Source organism: Sturnira hondurensis, unplaced genomic scaffold, assembly GCF_014824575.4.
Source record: "Sturnira hondurensis isolate 20B ecotype Veracruz unplaced genomic scaffold, ASM1482457v3 Scaffold0004136, whole genome shotgun sequence".
NCBI classification, from domain to species: domain Eukaryota; kingdom Metazoa; phylum Chordata; class Mammalia; order Chiroptera; family Phyllostomidae; genus Sturnira; species Sturnira hondurensis.
In genome coordinates, this window is record NW_028076767.1 from 43,476,062 (window position 1) to 43,497,899 (window position 21,838).

General features: G+C 37.7%; 1 protein-coding gene across 6 annotated transcripts in view; it reads right to left on the reverse strand.

Annotated features, from left to right (window-relative positions):
* Positions 1-1,667: 1,667 nt before the first annotated feature.
* The window catches only part of DYNC1I2 (dynein cytoplasmic 1 intermediate chain 2), a 52,634-nt gene continuing 32,463 nt past the window's right edge, over positions 1,668-21,838 (reverse strand). For 4 of the 6 annotated variants that reach the window (XM_037044462.1, XM_037044464.1, XM_037044467.1 and 1 more), the window contains 11 exons: positions 20,373-20,468; positions 20,003-20,165; positions 19,795-19,894; positions 18,945-19,070; positions 17,883-18,029; positions 17,430-17,543; positions 16,989-17,122; positions 15,994-16,138; positions 5,994-6,134; positions 4,044-4,169; positions 1,668-2,303 (listed from right to left, as the gene is read on the reverse strand). In XM_037044462.1, the coding sequence (XP_036900357.1) occupies positions 2,190-2,303; positions 4,044-4,169; positions 5,994-6,134; positions 15,994-16,138; positions 16,989-17,122; positions 17,430-17,543; positions 17,883-18,029; positions 18,945-19,070; positions 19,795-19,894; positions 20,003-20,165; positions 20,373-20,468 (1,406 nt within the window). In that variant the 3' untranslated portion in view covers positions 1,668-2,189. The remainder of the gene's footprint in view (positions 2,304-4,043; positions 4,170-5,993; positions 6,135-15,993; positions 16,139-16,988; positions 17,123-17,429; positions 17,544-17,882; positions 18,030-18,944; positions 19,071-19,794; positions 19,895-20,002; positions 20,166-20,372; positions 20,469-21,838) is intronic. The other 2 variants (XM_037044463.1, XM_037044465.1) reach the window with 1 other exon arrangement.

Here is a 21,838-nt window from a genome sequence, read left to right on the forward strand (position 1 = left end):
AATAATACAATTAAGTGACCAAGAGATAGCCAGCCTATCAGAGGCACAGTTCAAAATACTGGTGATCAGGATGATCACAGAATTGGTTGAATTTAGTAGCAAATTAGCTGAACAAATGAAGGCTACACTAAGTGAAATGAAGGGAAATGCACAAAAAAAACAATAGTGATGAGAAGGAAACTGCGACTCAAATCAAGGGAGTGGACCAGAAGNAACAGAGAGTGGACCAAAGCGCCACTGTTCCCTCTCAGACCCCACCCCAACATTCAGCATCACAACCCAGAGACTTGGGTTGCCCTGCCCTGGTGAACACCTAAGGCTCCACCCCTCATACATAACAGGTGCGAAAAGACAAAAAAATGGCTGAAAAGGAAGAACAGATCAAAACTCCAGAAATAATACAATTAAGTGACCAAGAGATAGCCAGCCTATCAGAGGTACAGTTCAAAATACTGGTGATCAGGATGATCACAGAATTGGTTGAATTTAGTAGCAAATTAGATGAACAAATGAAGGCTACACTAAGTGAAATGAAGGGAAATGCACAAAAAAACAATAGTGATGAGAAGGAAACTGCGACTCAAATCAAGGGAGTGGACCAGAAGGAAGAAAGAAACATCCAACCAGAAGAGCTTGATATAGTAATATGAAAAATANTAGTGGAAAACTTATTTGAACAAATAATGAAGGAGAACTTCCCCAGTCTGGCAAAGGAAATAGACTTCCAGGAAGCTCAGAGAGTGCCAAAGAAGTTGGACCCAAGAAGGAACACACCGAGGCACATCATAATTATATTAGCCAAGACTAAAATGAAGGAGAGAATCCTAGAAGCAGCAAGAGATAAGGGGACAGTCACCTACAAAGGAGTACTCATCAGACTGTCAGCAGATTTCTCAAAAGAGACCTTACAGGCAACAAGGGGCTGGAAAGAAGTATTCCAAGTCATCCAAGATTGCTCTATCCAGCAAAACTTTCATTTAGAATGGAAGGACAGATAAAGCACTTCTCAGATAAAGTCAAGTTCAAGGAATTCATCATTACCAAGCCCTTATTATATGAAATGTTAAGGGACTTATCTAAGAAAAAGAAGATAAAAAACATGTATAGTAAAATGACAACAAACTCACAATTATTAACAACCACACGTAAAATAAAAACAAACTAAGGAAATTAGAACAGGAACAGAACCACAGAAATGGAGATCACATGGAGGGTTAGCAACAACAGAGTGGGAGGAGGAGAGGAGGGGAAGGTACAGAGAATAAGTAGTGTAGATGGTAGGTAGAAAATACACGGGTGGAGGGCAGGAATAGTGTGAGAAATGTAGAAATGAAAACTTATGATGCATGGACATGAACGAAACTGGGGGAATGTGGGTGGGAGGGGGTGTGCAGGGTGGAGGGAAATGAGGGGGGAATCGGACAACTGTAATAGCATAATCAATAAAACATATTTTAAAAAAAGAAAATAAGGGAGTAAAGCAAACGCTAATGCAGGAGAAATGCTTTTCGCTGACATTATCTGAACACCGGTTCACAGCAACCTGGGAAGCCTCCATAATACTGTCTAGGATGTTAGACAAAGAGCACTGACATTTGAGGTGGCTACTTACAGTAGGAACTTTAAGAAAGATACAAAAAAAAGACACTTTACAAAAATTTGAAAAGTTAAACCATATTTGTTTTTATTTATAGACAGCTATCACATGAATTATAATGAAGGGTATTAGAATGTAACGGGTAAATGTATGCAGGCTATAGCTAAAATAAACAAATGTTCCTACATATTATGGTTAGTGAGAACATTATCAGTATAACAGGGAATTATGATTATTTAAAAATATGAAGAACTTATTTAATCTGTGCTTTAGAAATAACTGTATAGTGTTATAATTTGAAAAGAATTCAAAAGAAAAAAGTAATCCCAAATATACACCTGTGTATAAGAATTTGAAAAAAGCTTCATTCAGCAAAGTCAATCAGCTGTATTAAAAATGACACAAATCCAAAACAAGATGCATGTTATATATAAAAAGGGACATAATAAGATTTGCCTGCTACATTAAATCCATGGTTTAATCCACAAAATTTCCTTTTAATTATCATTTAGACAGAAGCATGCAAATAGTCTTAGGATCTATTTAGAATCTTCTCCAAATCCACTACGGCTACCTATCATCTCTTCAGAAGCTAAGCAGGTATTCGGGTAGCAGCTTCCTCTTCTGCATCAGCCCGGTTAGCATTAATTTCGGCAAGTGTCCGGCCGAATCGTGCCCATTCATCATTTCGGGGGACAGCAATCTGCTGTTAAAAGAAAGACAATGTTTTATGTATTCTGAAATAAAAGATCAATTTACTCACTATTATTCAGTTTGTTTTCAAATAATTTTTCCATTAAAAAGCAATAGTTGACCCTAATGGCCTTTCCATAATTACAGGGACTATAACATGATATACAATATTTTAAAACAAAAGACAGTGTTTGTGGAGTGTGATGTGACAGCTTTAGAAGTGATTTTGTTATTATCACCATCACAGTGTGAGAAAATAACAATGATGCTCTGTAACTCCTACGCACTAGCTCATGAATTTTGCTGGTGGGGAGGAATATCTTAAAATTTTTTATTTCTTGTACCATTCCTAGTATGAAATAGTTTTTCAAGCATGGATCAAAAAGCTTGTTTCTTAAAGTATTTATTTTTGTTTGGAGCATAAGATAACCTCTCCTGACACCTTAATCCCTACATCAGAAGGTAGGCTTACCTCTTCCCACTTAAATGATGCATTAAGGGCAACATGGGAGAAGAGGTCTGTGATGCTTTTGCCTCACTAAGCAAGTCCAATGATCAAAAGTTTTTTATTTTAAAGATTTTATTTATTTTTAGAGAATGAGGAAGAGAGGGAGAGAAACATTAATGTGTGGTTGCCTCTTGCGTACCCTCTACTGGGGAACTGGCCTGCAACCCACTCATGTGCCCTGACTGGGAACTGAACCGTGACCCTTTGGTTCACAGGTCCATGCTCAATCCACTGAGCTACACCAGCCAGGGCCAAAAATCTTTGATAATTGTTATAATAATATTGAAGGAATGTGACATGGCATATTAGGACACAAACCATTCACTGTGGCAAATGAATATGCTTGCTTCTAAAAAAGATCAGATTAAGTTGGACAATAATATCCGATCCAATATGGTAGCTACTAGCCACATGTGATTACATTTAATTTATTTTAAATAAAATTTAAAATTCAGTTCTTCTGTTGTACTAGCCACATTCGAAGTGTTTAACAGCCATATGTGGCTACATACTACCATATTGGACAGTTCGGATACAGCAATTCCATCTGTGCAGATAGTTCAATTGGCTTTTCTAAATGATTCAATCTACTTCTCTCCAGATCCAACTGCTTAGAGGCCTCAGAGTATCCAGAGAGATGGGAATCATAAGACATAATACAGAAGACACTAGCCAGGACTGAAAAAAAAGAAACTCGCTCCTGGGCATTGTGTATGGCCCACCTAAGCACTCATGAGAGAAATGCAGCTCATCCTGTTGGATTCAATGATACGGTTTTGCAACAAGCTCAAGAGACAAGATTCATATTTCACAATGTCATCAGATAACTCCCCAAAAATATTACTTTTGATTTCTACTGCATGGCCCAAACAAATCTATGAATACAGAAAAATAAAATCTTATCTCAGTGTCAATCCTGTAAAGCTCCAAAGTCCATTATAACTCCAAATTTTTTATTTTGCCTAAAGAATTTCTAGCTTCCAGCAATGCATACTTCAAGGAACAAGGTACTTCCAACAGATGATATTACCCTGACAATGTGTTATATGGGGACACAGGACATCCAGTTTAGGAAGAAAATTAATCTCAAGTGTCATTCCTATGATGAAAAGTATTATCTTTACAACCATATAGTTTATACAATTCATGAGCCTCAAAGACAAGTTTTAGCCCCAAAGACAGGGTTACTACTACACTGTGAAAGCTAAACAGATGTATCAAAATTATAGGCAGTGAGCTCCATACCTCTCCCACGTCATATATAACAATCTGTCCTTCAGAATCGCCCACGGCAATCTCCCTTCCAGAGTGGGTCCATCTTACACGATTAAGAGCAGGATTACCCTCCACAGAAATGCTGGCGGTTGGCACCTAAAGTCATTTAAAATGCAGTGCAGTGTTAGAAGTTTCATCAAGATTTCTATAAACATGTAAAACATGTTTCTTCTTTCTTTCAATCTGGCTACATTTTTTAAAGAAAAAGGTGAAAATAGATAAAGAATTTTTCTAACCTTCTTCCTGTAAGTGATACATTATGAACGATATTATAGTCAATTTTTGAAAATTGTTTGGGAAAATAACAGCTTATATAAGAAATTCTCACATGACTGGATATACCCTTTAGAAAGATCTCTTTAATAAAGCATTCTTTGTTGTTTTAACTTCTTTAAGAAGTCAAGCTGTTTGAAAAAATTCCAAAGGCCCTCATAAACATTATGGTTCAATTTTGGAAGACAGGAATTACTCTTGTAGCTTGCATCTCAGTTGGCTGGAACCTGTGATTTGACCCACAGTTCCTGGAAAGGGTTCGTACTGAAAGTACAGGATGGGTTTCCCCAAAGCCCCTGGTGATCATAAACCGTCTGGGGCAGGGAGAACGATGGCCCAACACAGCGGCACCAGCCCCTCGCAATCTGACTGTATCTCTCCTGTGCTGGAGAAAACCAGTTTAACTTGCCACGTGTAGAACAAACATTCAGTGTTTGACTCAGATCAGAGCACAGTAATATTTTTTAAAAATTTGAAATGACTAAAAATAATCCATCTAATTGACACCAGTCATCCCCAAATGACAAATTTAACCTCCCAGAATGTTAAAACTGTTACACAGAAAATTTATAATTAAGATGTATTCTTGGAGTTAATGATTAATAGAGGAGATCCTCTATTAATCATTTGTGGCTACAAATTTCATTGTAGCCACAAATCTTTAACACCAAAACCCAAACTAAGAAAACAGAATTAGTACCACTGTAACAACCAGCAATGTGCAATGAATTCCAATCATCTAGCTAGGATGTAGTATCTTTTCCTAGAGGCATGTGAATGCTCCTCAAAGCACTAAGCTAGTAGTTAGCACAGTGTTAACTCTTCTACATTTCTGATATATAACTTCCTTGCCCTCTATAACCAACTATTTTATTTCAAGGGATTTAGACACAAATATAAAGAGATGTGGGAAAGAGTAGGATGTGAGAAAGCAACCAGGAGGCTTTCTCCTCAACCGTTACTGATAGAACTGCTAACATCACTTCTTACCACCACAAAGCAATAGAGAATTCTAAGAATATCTTTAAGCCTCTCTAAGCTGGTAAAAATACACATGGATAAAAATAAATACTAGCTGCAGTTAAATTTCATTGCCAACAAGTGATTTTGGTATAGCAATTAGGAAACTTGATGGCTCCTATATTCATTTTATGTTAATAGTAACAATGTTTTCACTCCTTCATGGAACAAGTCCTCAAAATACATCCTTGTTTCACTCAAATAAGTCAGGCTAAGACTAATATGTATGGGTTATATACAATTCTATCAAGGCTAAGAGAAAATTGAGAAAGTCAGAAGTAAGGTTAACATACTTTAAGAGTCTAAAACTCTCTGCTTTCTGGTCTATGAATAAAAGAATTTTCCTGTTGCTTTATGAATGAGACTTTGCCAGGACATGAGAGACACCGTGGTGCTTTTCAGAAGTAAAAGGAAAAGCCTCAGTGCTCTTCACCACACTATTCCTCCCTTCAGTTCTGCAGAGCATGCTGTTTATTACTTAGGGTACAAAGCTTACTTGGTTTCTGTGATGATGATACACTCATAGAGCCCTTTTACATTCCTTGGGGTAAAAAGATTTTCACAAATTATTCAATAAATCTCCAATTTTCTATTTTTCAGCATAATTCTTGTGATTTTCCTGCTTACCTCTGTGTCATTATTGAGATTCCACAAATCTAGCCTTCCCATGCCATCCACACAGGCAAAGAGGGCTGGGTGGGTGGGTGACCACATCACATCATAAACATAATCCGAATTATCTTCAAATGAGTATAAAGGCTTGTTATTCTGAAAGGGAAAAGTTGATTCTTAGCACAGTCAAAATATGACACATTCAACAGGTACAATAACATTTTATGATCTTTAACTCAGCTTAGAAAAAGTTCCTATAATTTATTCCACTATAAATTATCTGGAATTATGGAACTAACAATCAACTATTGGATTCCACTTTCTGTTAAACTTATAGACACTATATGTTTTTAAAAAGAAATAGAAGGTGCTTTAAAACATTTGTCAGACTTCTGGCCAAGATGGAGGCATAGGTAGAAACACTGTGCCTCCTTGCACAACCAAGTTCAAAGACAACAAAGTTTTAGTAACAAAAATGCAACCAAAAAACAGAAAATTGAACTATATGGAAGTCCGACCACAATGAACTGTTCAGCCAGACCGGTAAGGGGGCAGAGTCAGTAGCGGTAAGAGCCATTGGTTGGCAGAGTGGGGTTGCGCAGCGGCCAGATCAACCCAGGCGGGCAGGCAGCCCTTGGCAGATCCCAGGCATGGGGTTGCGATGGGCAGACCCAGTGAGGGTGCAAGGCGGATGGCTGACCGCGGTCACACATTTGCACACAGATAAACCAGGCAAAGGAACAAGGAGTGAGACAGATCGCTGGGGATAGGGCCCCAGCAATGGGAATTAGAGCCTGAAATCACCAATTAGAAAAACTTTCAGGGGTTGAGGTGCAGGGAGAGGCTCCCAGGCTCACAGAGAGTTCGTTGGAGAGACATACAAGGTCCTGGAGGGTGCACAAGCCCACACCAGGAACCTGCACCAGAAGGGCCCAATTTGCTTGTGGGCAGCAGCAGAGGAGAGTAAAATCTGAGAGAGAGCAGAGCAAACGCCACTGCCCCTCTCTGACCCCGCGCCCATATACAGCATCACAACCCAGCAACTGGGTTGCCTTGCTCTGGCTCCGCCCCTCATACGTAATAGGCACAAATAGACCAAAACATTATGGCTCAAGAAAAAGAACAGCTCAAAGCCCAGAGCCAATACTTCTAAGTGACCAAGAGATAGCCAACCTATCAGATGCGCAGTTCAAAATACTGGTGATCAAGATGCGCACAGAACTGGTTGATTTTAGTCACAAATTAGAGGAACAAATGAAGGCTACACTAAGTGAAATGAAGGGAAATGCACAGGGAACCAATAGTGATGGGAAGGAAACTGGGACTCAAATCAATAGACTGGACCAGAAGGAAGAAAAAAATGACCAAACAGAAAAGAATGAAGAAACAAGAATTTGAAAAAATGAGGAGAGACTTAGGAACCTCCAGGACATCTTTATAAGTTCCAACATCCGAATTATAGGGGTACCAGCAGGGGAAGAGGAACAGCAACAAGTGGAAAACTTATCTGAATAAATAATAAAGGAGAACTTCCCCAATCTGGCAAAGGAAATAGACTTCCAGGAAGTCCAGGAAGCTCAGAGAGTCCCAAAGAAGTTGGACCCAAGAAGGAACATGCCAAGGCAAATCATAATTATATTACCCAAGACTAAAATGAAGGAGAGAATCCTAGAAGCAGCAAGAGATAAGGGGACAGTCACCTACAAAGGAGTACTCATCAGACTGTCAGCGGATTTCTCAAAAGAGACCTTATAGGCAAGAAGGGGCTGGAAAGAAGTATTCCATGTCATGAAATCAAAAGACCTACAAGATTGCTCTATCCAGCAAAGCTTTCATTTAGAATGAAAGGGCAGATAAAGTGCTTCTCAGATAAGATCAAATTTAAGGAGTTCATCATCACTAAGCCCTTATTATATGAAATGTTAAAGGGACTTACCTAAGAAAAAGAAGATAAAATATGAACAGTGAAAGGACAGCACATTCACAGTTATTAACAACCACACCTAAAACAAAAGCAAACTAAGAGGACAGCTAGATCAGGAGCAGAACCATAGAAATGGAGATCACATGGAGGGTTACCAACAGGGGAGTGGAAGGAGGAGAAGAGGGGAGAAGGAACAGAGAATAAGTAGCATAGATGGTAGGTAGAAAATAGGGGGGAGGGCAAGAATAGTGGGGGAAATACAGAATCTAAAGAACTTGTGACACATGGACATAAACTATAGGGGGGGAGTGGGTGTGCAGGGTGGAGGGGAGTGAAGGGAGGGAAATGGGACAACTGTAATGGCATAATCAATAAAAAATATTTTTTAAAAAGAGGGGCTCAAAGAGTATGTCAACTGCAAATATATAGCCCTCATTTGGATCCTGCTTCAAACATAAGTTATACTCTTCTCTTTGCTTTTATATCTATTTGAAATTTTCCATAATAATAAGTTTAAACATTTACACAATGGAATTCTATGCAGCAAAAAAGAAAGAAGGAGCTCCTACCCTTTGTGACAGCATGGACAGAACTGGAAAGCATTATGCTAAGCCAGGCGGTGAGGGACAAATACCATAAGATCTCACCTTTAACTGAAACCTAATTGACAAAACAAACAAACAAGCAAAATATAACCAAAGACACTGAAATTGAGAACAGGCTGACAGTGACCAGAGGAAAGAGGGGAGGGAATTTCAGGGGAAAAGAGAAAGGGTTTGCAGGAACAAGTATAAAGAACACATGGACAATAACAAGGGGGGGGTGGAAATGGGAGGGAGGTGGGGAGGGTGGGGGGGTGGTGGTGGGCTGGGATGGAAGTAAAAGGCAGAAAATTATATTTGAACAACAATTAAAAAGTTCAGTTGGAAAATAGATAAAAAAGAAGTTTAAAAATATGAATTGGAAATTTTCAGATATCAAAATAAATGTTAATAGCATGATAATCTTTTTTAAAAATCTTTTTAAAAGATTTCATTTAGTTATTTTTAGAAAGACAGAAAGTGAAGGAGAAAGAGAGAGAAATATCAATGTGAGAGAGGAACATTGATTGGCCGTCTCTGTTACAAGCCCCCACCAAGACTGAACACCCAACCAGACATATGTCCTGACCCAGAGTTGAGCTGGGAACCCTTCATTTTCCAGGACAACACCCAACCAACTCAGCCACACCAGTCAGGACCACCAGCATGATTACCTTAATATCCAAAAATTCATATTTGTTTGTAATTAAGAAAATACATTCTTAATAAAACTTAGTCAACAGAAACCAAAGTTTTTTCCCCCTTTTAAGATAATTATTTTCCTACCATTCTCCTTAGCAACAATCCAAATGAAGTTTCACTCTGAGGTAGTGGGCATCATAATCATCTGCAGTGCTTTTTAACAATCCTGACGCAGGGCCTCGCCCCCAATGCGCTTCATCAGTGTTTCTGTTGTTACCTCACTAGCGATTCTGATGCACGTCAACAATTAAGAACCACCATAGTAAGGGTCTGTCACTCCTGAGGTGATTGTATACTGCTTCAAGAACACCCCATTTTAAGGCAGTTTTATGGTCCTGAGACATCAGGCTTAAAACAGAAGTCATACACAATTATGTTCACATGCTTAACTCTAAGAATATGTACTGGTCTACATAGTATAAAGAAGAGATTATCAATAGAAAATGGACAAAAGACTTGAACAGGTACCTCACAAAATGGCAATAAACAAATGGAAAGGCACTTAACCTCATTAGTCTCAAGGTATTGCAAATCAAAAGTACAATATGATGTGACCACACTCATGGGAATGATTAAATTGAAAAAGAAATGCAGAAAATACCAAGTGCCAACAAGGATGCAGAGCAAAGGGAACTTTCACGTGCTGCTGGTAAATTACACACTGGTAGAATCAGGATTGCGGGCAACCACCCGAAGCGGGGAACCGAGGCATGGAACAGAGGCACAGATTCCCCCTCAGAGACCCCTGGAGTAACCAGCCTTGCCAACACTCTGATTTGGGACTTCCAGCTTCCAGAACTATGAGAATAAATTTCTGTTGTTTAAAGCCATCTAGTTTGTGATAATTTGTTCTGCATCCCTAGGAAATAAATATAGTAATTCTGTATTTTTCTGGGGCAACTGGGTAGATCAAAATTAACAACCAGAGTCCCTATTGTATGTACATGAACATAACAGTGAGGTGCTCTCAAGGGAACCAGGAAATAAGTCCTCACTTGGATCACAACAGAAATAAACAGATCCTCTTTAAAAAGATATGACTCCAAGGACAGAAATAGCTCCTTTATAACCTGACTGATGATACTACCTTTTTGAGAAGAAATGTGTCCATTAAAAACAATGGAAATGCAAAGAAGCAGAGTCTTACAAGAAAAACACAGACAGTGCCCAATGCAAGCACTGCCAGGAGGGAGGGAGTCTCAGCCAATGTATTCTGAGAATTACCACCCAGGGCAAGACTGTGTCTATGTGAAGATGAATGAATCGGGCTATCTTTGCTTGATGCCATTAAACATTCAAATTAGAAGACTTCTTTTGTTCCAATTCCTTGCTCACTAAGCAATCCTCTGATTATAATTTGGCTTCCCATGTGGGTTGTCTACAGGGAAACAATGAGCTGGCAAGGCCAGCATGAGTATTTGGGCATATTGGCAGTTACTTCTCATTGTAAATTAATAAACTGACCTTCTGCAATGTATCAGTGTCTCAGGAGCCTGTTACTTCCAGTCAGCACTCCCTAGCTAATAACTAGTGACTGACCAAACTGAGTTTCTAAATATGTGAAGGACAGGCTGGACACTGGTCAACAGCAACTTACTATGGTAAATGCTGCCCCTGGGTCCAATGGTCAGTAGGCTTCCCCAAGAAACACCCCAATCTCAAAACATTTTTTCATTTCAATTTCTGTAATATGTGCCTAGTTGCTATTCCAGAATCTTGACCCTATTTCAATGGTTGTATTCTCTGAGAGTTAAACAGGTAAGCTACTAAAACAGGAAAAGGGTTTAAGACATCAGAGACTGTAAAAACTTTAAGGGTGCATACGGATTACAAAAGTCTGAAAACCACCAATTCTGAGAAATTACCACATTAACAATCTTAATTTTGTCACTTTATGGTAAATATGGTTGTGAGAGGCATTGTTCTGAGACTAGAATATACCATGTATATATTAAAATAGTTTGTCCCCCAAATAAACCTTATATTTTAAGAGTAATCTGTAACAAGTACAGTTAAATGTAATAGAACATGAAACTAACATACCAGGTCTACCTCTTAATTTACCAGGTCAATTTACCTCTTAATTATGGAATGCTCAGAGTACCTTCAAGAAACTTTTACTCTTCACATATTCTCCCTACCATTTCTCAAGCCTGCAGAAGTGCTTTTTGTTGTAATTTTTCAAATTTGGTATTTTGAAAAGGTAACTGAATCCCCCATATATATTAGAAGCAATGTCTTGGTTGGTTTAACCTCACCAAAATGTGAAAATCACCTATCTTTATCTGCTTTAGTAAAAGTCACTAAGTTCAAACAAGTACTGAAAACAATTTGATAATCCAGAACTCTTACACTGAGTTGTAAATTCCTAACTAGGCAAAATTTAGAAGCAGACTACAAAAGTAGATTATTTTAAATTTGAGGCAGTGCCAAACTGATGTTTCTATGGACTTTTTAGAGGACTTACAGAAAGGGAGGAAAAGAAGGTCTCTTGTTTTGCTACAGGGGCAGGGCCTGATCTTTAAAAGGACACAAAGATGCAGCAATATCTAATGATTCATTCTTCCAGTTTATGGGGACTCAATTCCCAGGGTCCAAAAACATTTAAAAGTAGAGACAAAGAAGAAAAACATTTAAAAAGTCTGTTAAATTCATAAATGTAAAGATACTGGTTTAAAAAGCTTAAAATAAAATTGAAACAATGTTTTTAAAAAGAGGATGTAAAAACTTTACCTGCCCATTACTCATAACCATTGTGTTACAGAGCACACAGGTACCATCAGGTTGTTGGGCAGGGCAGAAATGAACAATAGCAATACAACTAGCCTTGAAGTATAAATCTAAGATCATAACAACAACACTGAGGCCCTGCCTAGTGTGGCTGAGTTGGCTGGACATTATCCTGCAAAGTGAAAGGTCATGGGTTTGATTCCCATCAGGGCACATGGCTAGGTTGCAGGTTTGGTCCCTGTTCGTGGTACATATGCCCTGTTCAGGGTACGTAAGAGAGGCAACCAGGTGATGTTTTTCTCTCACATCAATATTTCTCTCCCTCTCTTCTTGCCTGACCCTCTCTGTAAAATTAAATAAATAAAATCTTAAAACAACAACAACAAAACAATGCCACTGGGAGCTACATATTGCCAAAGAAAAAAATTTTACTCAGCAGATTGTTGCTGTTCCAGCCTTCATGCGGAACTGTGTGTGTACAGAACAGTTAGAATAAAAAGTAATTCTTCTGACAAAGTTTTAGAAGATCCTTGGGCATGTATAAAAACACCTTGTTCTATGTTGGCCAGTCCTTTGGCCACTAACATTTGAGAGGTACATATATGCAGGAAGCAGGGGAGAGGTATATATAATCATTGAATGAATAAATAAGTCTTCTTTATGAAGCTTACAGAAGGAAGCAATGCCTAGCCCAGAAAGAGATATGCCTACCTGTCATTCAAAGAGAGTTTTATGTTATAATAAAGCAAAATATAAGAACAAAAAAGTCAACCACCAATCAACCATGCAGTACCACAAAAGCAAGCATCAATTAGTCTGCTTTCACAGATACAAATTCTGTTCTTGTTTAGGTGAGATGAACCCTTCATTTTCCAGTCCTATTAGTAATATATGTCAGAATAAAAGCTTCAAATTTAAAGCTAACAGAAGGCTAGCAAACTGAAGCCCTGAGATATTAAAATAATAAATCTACAGAGATTATTTTCAATTACTAAAAAAGAAGCTAGCCAAAAAACTAAGAAAGACGTAATGTCTTCTACGTCTATATAAAGGACAATTGCTACTCGCAGCCTGTAGAAAGACAGTTGGCTTTATCTTTCCAGTCCTGTATCTTCCTTCAGTTTTACTAGCTGGATTATGCATTTCTTTCTGGGAGTCTTCTTTCTCTTTTCCATTCTACAAAGGGGGACCCCACAAAAAACAAATTATCTTCTGGAGGGTGGTCCCCTCATAGTACAAGCTTCCCCCACTAAGTGAGTGTTCTAGGAACCCACCTGTATCAGTGTGCCAGCTGGCATTGTTGTGAGAGGCTGTGTTCAGCTTTGGCGAATTTTTTGAAGACTCTTTCAATGTGTTTTCCCATTTCATGATGGGTGATTTACGAGCGCACCTGCCCACACCACACTGAGTATTCAGCAGTTTCATACCAAAACCAGCATGGTCTTTATGGCCCACCCTCCCCTGTTCACCCAACCTCATCTTGACTTTTTTTTTGTTTCCCTAGATGAAAAGAGTCTTCAAAAGGAAACATTTTGCTAATGTGGAAGAGGTAAAACAGTGGAAAAAATGTCTTGATAGGTTATCGCATCAAATGGAGAGTACTTGGAAGGTTACTGAAGTTCTAAACATGTAAGAATACACAATTTTTTATAAATAAATTCTGAGTTTTGGGGGTTTTTCCGTCCTATAGGACTCATTAAAAGAACAAAATTTCTGCCCTGGCTGGTGTAGCTCAGTGGATTGAGTGCGGGCCTGCGAACCACACTATCGTGGTTTGATTCCCAGTCAGGGCACATGCCTGGGTTGCAGGCCAGTTCCCAGCAGGGGACTCACAAGAGGCAACCATACATTGATATTTCTCTCCTATTCTCCTTCCCTTCCCCTCTGAAGATAAATAAATAAAATCTTTAAAAAAAAAAAGAACAAAATTTCAAGAATGATCCAAGAAAGAAAATAGACCACTGCATTCAGGTGCTGTCTGATTCCCATGAAGGGGAAAAAGGAGAAACTGAACATTGGTAAGTGCCTATTACATGCTAGACACTGAGTTAACCACTTTTCTATATGTTTTCTTCATTAGATGTAAGGTAAGTACTGTTTTTCTGCCTGATAATGCCAAACCTGAAAATGCTTGATTTTAAAAGGCAAGCTTTTAGATGTGATCAAGTCTTCTAACTCACTTGATACTAGACTGAAAGAAAGCATCACAGTCCTAGCTGGTGTAGCTCAGTGGATTGAGCACAGGTTGTGAACCAAAGGGTTGCAGGTTCAATTCCCAGTCAGGGCACATGCCTGGGTTGCAGGCCAGGTCCCCAGTGGGGGCTATGTGAGAGGCAGCCACACATTAATGTTTCTCTCTCTCTCTTTCTCCCTCTCTTCCCCTCTCTTTCTCCCTTCCTTCCCCCCTCTAAAAGTAAATAAAAGTAAATAAATAAAATCTTTAAAAAAAAAAGAAAGCATCAGAAAAGGATGATAGTGAACAGTGAGCTCATCCCAGTTTTCTGAAGCCCATATTTGATTAACAAATATAAGTTCACTGTAAGCAAAGAACATCTCTTAAGACTACTGTGTTTTCTTTTTTTTTTTTTAATTTAATTTATTTATCTTTAGAGGGGAAGGGAAGGAGAGAGGGAGAGAAACATCCATGTATGGTTGCCTTTCGTGCGTCCCCTGCTGGGAGCTGGCCTGCAGGGAACTGGCCTGCAACCCAGGCATGTGCCCTGACTGAGAATCGAACCGGGATCGTCTGAGTCGCAGGCCCGCGCTCAATCCGCTGAGCTACACCAGCCAGGGCCAAGACTACTGTGTTTTCTCAAAAAAGATAGAAGAATCAAAAAAAAAAAAAAAAAAAAAAAAAAAAAAAAAAAAAAAAAAAAAAAAAAAAAAAAGGAAGAATCAAGTAAGGTCTCTGAACTTTGTCTCACAGTGAATTATTTAAAAGGTCAATGTTTAGGATAGGGCAGATGCAAACATGAAAAGTATACCTTAAAATTTAACTTAATTCAAATATAACCTGCTATTCCAAGGATACAGCTTTCCCAAGCAACAATGTAACACTGCAGAAAAGTTAAGACAGCACAGACAAGGCTTTTAATTTTAAAATAGAGTCAGCCCTGACAGGTATGTCTCTGCTGGTTGGGCGTCATCCCGCAAAGTGAAAGGTTGCTAGTTCAACTCCTGGTCAGGGCAAATGCCTGGGTTGCAGGTTTGGTCCCTGGTTGGGTGGCTTACGAGAGGCAGCCAATCAACGTTTCTCTCTCACATCAATGTTTCTTTCCCTTTCTTTCTCCCTCCCTTCCTGTCTCTAAAAATAAATAAAATCTTGAAAATAAACTAGAGTGAAATGAAATTACAAGGCCTATCACAGAAAGTAACATTCCCAAGCTGGATTTGCCATGAGACTCTCAGTGAGGCAGGGCCATATCACATGTATCTGGAATTGCTGGAGAATCAGGAAGCACTAGTGGGGTTTTTGAATAACTAAAGCTTATTAAAACCAAAACAAAAAAACAAAACCCAAGCCCCTATTAAATGATTTACTGTGGAAAACAAAAATATATAAGCACCCATTACTTTACACACTTTCTTAATGATTCAAGTTTATTATGTATAGCCTTACCATACAGGACTTAGTGTGTATCAATTTTTATCTGTCTTTTCTCCACTTTCCATCAGCTCAGTGAGACACTGTGGTTCTGAACAAGCCTCTAAAAGCTCTCCAAAGAGAAAAATGTATGATTTTTGTGCTGTGACAGCTATGTGAGGCACTATGTGAGATACTCAGGGGCTTTTTCTCCAACTCAGTGCAGGATAGATAGTTCTATGCTCGAAAAGCCTGAATTGGTGGGGAAAACTGGTCTTTGGCTCCATGTGTGGGGTTACCATATTTGTCAGCACACCTCTATGAAAACTATAACTTCCAGTAATAGTTCATTTGGTTTCTAACTTCTTAGCAGATTTGACCTATCAGTTAATCATGCTAAGCTATTAGAAAGCTTTTCATCTTTCCTATGTAGTATTAGAGCACCACCTTGTGTCAGAAACCTAAGCAAATGAGCAGACGTGTGTTTTTAGGTACCTTAGTTGTCCAAAGTTTCACTGTCCAGTCAAATGACGAAGTAACAAAAAGATGTGAAAAGTCTACTGCTCCAACAGCTGCATGACAATGGATGCCAGTGATTGGTCCTTGATGTCCCTCAAACATCTCGCTGATTCCAGCTTTGCTATTTCATAAAAGTGAAAATGTTAGAGAAATCTATCGTAAGATGACCACTTACAAAGACATTATTTTTACAGTTTACATATTAGACTTTCTAATGTAATTTCAACAAACTTAACTTTGTACTCATAACACATCAGAATAACTCAAATTGAGTGTTACTCTGTTTGACAACTAAAGCAGTAAGTACATTCTGAATCATAAACATCATGCTGTTGACTACAGAACTCAAAAGTTTGATACCTGAGGTGGTGAAATAGATACAAATGTAAGAGAGAAAATCTGAGCTACTTTCACATCAAAAGCTTTGAAGGGAAGGAGATCTGTATTTGAGATGAAAACTGGACATTCAATTCTTTTTAAGGAAGCAATTGATAAGGTATAGCCAGACAATTTCAAAACAGATTGAACAGCAGGAGAAATACTCGTCAATTTAAAATGCGTCCGTGACATTACTGTACAATTATTAGGAGAACAGACGAAAGCTCAAAGTCCAAATAAAATGGGAAAATGGCTGAAAATTTTATTTACAATTCTAAAGGTCAGTATATGGCACATGCACACTGTGCTTGTAATTGCTGAATGTCATGTCCTACTACTGACTTCTGGGAGCACACGCACACATGCAAACCACAGCATGCCACAGCCCTCAACATTCAGGACACATCAGCACCCAGAATAACCCTTTATTTTTTAAAAAGGATTTGTTCAAGTTTTATATACCTGACCTCAAATAATTTGTCACAAATAATAGTGCTCGGGGATAGATTTCTACTTAAACAAGGGGCAATTTGTTTCAACGAGATTATTTAATGGAGGATTTTAAATAACTGTGGATTCTGGTTCATGTGTACCTGCCATGGCGGCACGCTGTGTACACAGAGCCTTCTTCACTGCCCACAACAAAGTTGTTGACATCTCCGACAGGGAAGGACATGGATGTCACAGCCACCGCCTTTGACTGCTTATGAACCAACTCCATGCTATCCTGCACAGAAAAATGAAGGCAATTAGTTTGCAAACTTGTAATTTTTTTAAAAAAAATTCTAGTGTTAATTGGCTTATAAATAATTCTTTTATTATATACTTATATAGATTGTCTTTGATTCAATGAACCAGGTTGAAAAATATATATGTAATAAGCAATCCATATATTTAATACATGGTTAGGTTTATAAACTGTCACCATAATACCATTATAAAACATTCTGAAAAATATAAGCTGGGGTTTACATAAACTTGAACAATAAAAACAATTGCCTCAAAATTTCAAAGTGTTCCATGGATGAGCCTACCTGTGGATGGGAAAGCATGTCCAGACTCCAGGAGCAAATTTTTCCATCAGTAGAGATACTAATCAGATTGTGAGCATTTTGTGTTCCAACAACATTTACACAATATACAGGATGCTGAAGAAAGAAATATTAAGGCTTTCTGAGATTATTTTACCAAAAACTAAGACAATGTTTTACTCCATAATCACAGGTATTATTTCATATCAAAACATCATCATGGCATTTTTAAAGTGAAGTTTAATGCTATTCTGTTGATTAACAAAAGGTTGCCTCAGGAGGGAGATGAGTTTCTAATAAAATAAATTTCCAAAAATACAGAAGAAAGCCTTTGCTCCTGGTTGCTAAACGATGAGGAATTCATACATCAAAGGAAACACAGTCTGAGATGACTCTGATGGACACTGCTAAGTATTTAATTCCCAGAAGTCTAATGGAAATAACCTCTCTACTTACTGTGTGTGCAGCAGCTGACAGCGGAGTTCTCTGCACTGGAGTTCTCTTATTGCTGCGGTTATCCCACAGCACAATCTGGCCTGAGTATGTACCACCAACAACCAGATTTGGATGAAATTTTGCAAATGTAGCAGACATCACAGCTGACTGCAAATAAGTAATATTTGTACACTTAAGATTAAAATGGTAGAAGCCTGACAAGTTATAAAAATAAATCTGTCCAATCTATTTTCCTCTTTATTGTAAGGTATAGAGGTTATGAAAATAATAACTTCATTTGGAATTTTTGTTTGTTCCAGAATAAAAAAATATATACTTATTTTAGAATAGTTTTTGCTAAAAAGTCAGATGGAATGATTACTTACACAAATGTTTAAGTAACTTATGAAGGAAGCAAACAGTGATTTTACTGGATCACAGAGTTGAGTCAAAGATGACTGGCTCTGCACCAGCCCCTAACGACGGCCTGACAACAGGACAGACACTAGTTTTAGTTCAGTTCAGTGTTTCTTCAGAGTTATTACATTATTAAAATATTATAACGTATGCAACCAACACAGGCTTGCAAATTCTAACCTTCCACTAAACTTACTTTAAAACTCTGCATCTGTTTCCTACTTCAAACATATGTTTCTACTTAAAACTATCTAGTTCCAACTCCTCAGGCCATGTATAAGTAATTCAGTGGGCCAACAGTCTAATTGTATATTCAGTGGGCCAACAGTCTAATTGTATTTTTAGTTCCTGAAAAACTCCCTGTAGAAAAGACATTCTATAAAAGATTTCTTTTATATAATCAATCACAATAACAGAAAATCACAAGTGCAAAGAACTTTAGGTGTGATTAAACATTATAAGAGATGTCAGAAACACTACAAAAGGCAGATCATGTGGAGCTGAGAAGTCTTCAGTTTTCTGTTAACATCTGCTTGCAAATATGGGGTGGTTTAGCAAATGCCAACCCAATGAAATCATCATGTTGACAAGAAAAGAAAAAAGGCACTCGTCTAAATTCATTAATGAATTTCTAACTTGGTGCAGACTGTTAAAAGACCATTTTACCTGGCAGTGAAACACATACTCTGGGGTAGTTTTTTTATATTTCATATTCCACACAAGGGCCACACCATCAGGTTCATGAGGAGCATCCTCATTGTTGTTATAGGAAGCCACGAGTAATTCCGGATACTGCTCACAAAAATCAAGTAGAAAAAAATGCTGTGATAATAAGAACTGCTTTTATATTCCTAGTTACTCAATTGTCTATCAAATTATTCTGGAAATACAAATACCTAACACTTCATCAAAAAAGATATCTCTAGAGTAACGCTCACTGCAACATTAGTAAGTACAACCTTGAATCAGTAAAGTTAGTTATTTCAAATGCTTTGACATAGCTACTTAAAATGCTTTTTATACGAATCAGAAATGTTTTATTACTTAACTTCATTAATATATGTGTTGCAATTTTATCAAATGATTTTGAGAGCAACTGAAATGAGTAAAACTGGGCTGTGGCATAAATAAAATCATGACTTTTAAATGTAAGTAATGTTTCCAATCCTTTCTTCCATAGTACATAAGACACAATGAATATGATAACAAAGTTTCCATAATTAAAATAAAAGGTGAAGGGAAACTCACAGACACAGGCAACAGTGTGGTGATTACCAGAGGGAGGTGGGAGTGCGAGGAGGCAGAAGAGGGTAAAGGGGGATAAATGGTGGCGGAGACTTGACTTGGGGTGGTGAACACAAAGTACAATAAGCAGATGATGTATTATAGAAGTGTACACCTGAAACCTATAATTTTATTAACCAATGTCACACCAATAAATTCAATAAATTAAAACAAATAAAGGAGGAAAACAAGAAAAAATAAGTTAATAGCAACTAGTGTCATTATTATTTACCTGAGATGACCAGTCCAAACAACTAACAACCCGATGCTTTGACCAACGTTCATCAAAAAACTGTCGATTTAATGACAGTTTTGCACCTGCTTGAATCTCTCTACAGAAAAAAAACCACATCCAAAAAGAGATGGTGTTATAACTTCTTGCTCTTAGTCTTAAAGTAATTTAACATTCTGAAGCCATAATTTTAGCAATCAAACCTTACCCTTCTTTGTCTTCCAAATCTCTTCCACTGTAGTCAAAGAAGATGTTAATCTGCTCAGAAAGAGCTCTTTCTACAATTCTTGTGGAATGGTCAAAGAAACTTAAAAATTCCTCAGTGTGCAAGATTTGTTGCTTTTCTTCTTCAGTCAGCTCATGAGGGGGAGCTGGAAAACAAACGTTTTTCTGATGTCTGATACATGTGAGCCAAATCAGGTCAACTAACCATTAGTTTGGATCAATGAATATCACACATTCTTTTGTAATCTGCTTCACCTCTTTGATTTAGAGCATTTTATTCTACTTTCATACATAAATAATAAATCTTAATAGGAATCAACAACTTTTTTTTCAAGTTAAATTCTTTAAGATACCTTTACTATCATTTTCTTCATCTTTCTTTAAAGTTTTCTCTTCTTCGGGTTCAATAGGTGGTTTAGGAGTCACTACATCATCTTCTTCTTCTTCATCTGAATAAATAGAACAAAAATTACTTTTATGAAAGTAATGGCTAATTTTGAGGTATTGTGCAGAAAGTATAACAATTCTTTACATAAAAGCAAGAGGAAAGCACTGATAAGACAGAACAAGGACAAATAATACAAATTTTGCTAACAAATTCTGAAGAAAAATTAAGTAAAACCCCCTGGTTTTTATACATACCTATGTGGTATCTCATCAACACTCATACTGAATTCTGTAGCTACAGAAACTGAAATAAGATATATAAGCAACCAGGACAAATTCCTTATGGAAATCTCTAAAAGCTTGCAAGCATTTATCATTCCAGAAAGAACAACATGCTACTCCTGCATAGTTTTATGTAGCATGCTGACACATTAATGCTGTAGAATGAAGAAAATCAAATGTCTAAAATAGCCTACAGAGCTGGCTGCTTACTTGTGATCTGAAACCATCAGTGTCTAATGGGTCTTCATATGGCATAAAGACAGCTTACATTAACTCTCAGGTTGCTATTTGAGAGGCAGATTTTAAAGATAATAGCTATGAGACCACATTTTCTATTCTGTCATTTTAAATGCATGTTTCATTATCTACTGTTATATAATGTGGCAATAAGCACTTAAAAATAATATTTTCTTAACTTGAATAAAAATATATATTGAAATTTCATACATTTATAATAAGACCTTCTTTTCTTATGAATGTCCTCTTATATTCCCAAACCAGGAAATACCTTAAAAGCACTTATTTTAAAATGTTACAGAACATACAACTCTCCCTATCTTCTCTTTCACTACATACTGAGATGGATTTTCATGGAGCAAACACTTATTTTTATTGCCTAAACAGATGTGTCATTTGTCTATAAGGGAATAGCAGCAGGCATCTACAGCAGAGTACATCTCAAGTAATGAGAGCCTATTCAATAAGGGAACTTTACTTGTTAGTTATAGTCATTTCCCTGACCCATGTTCAAAATTATCTAAAACATACATACATACGACATACACAAAAGAATGGCCAAGGATGGGAACCAGCTGCCAAGTCACGGTCCCAGCAGCCAGGCCAGCTGACTAGATAGCAACAACCAGATGGCACTGCTGGGATTGTGTCTTTCTGCTACATGGTGGCAATGGGATGGCATAACATTCTTCCGCTTGACTGCTTCCAATCCTGTCTCTCCCCAATGGCGAGCCGTGCAATTACCCACACTCCAGGAGGCCTACAGATAAGCCTTTACCCTGCAAACAAAATGCAGCTTGTAGGCCACACCAGCTGCCAAACCACACACATAGTGTTAGGTTTGGAGAGCTATGAAAATCTTTCTAACTCTATGGTATAAGCAATAAAAATATAACTGTAGCTGTAGGAAAGA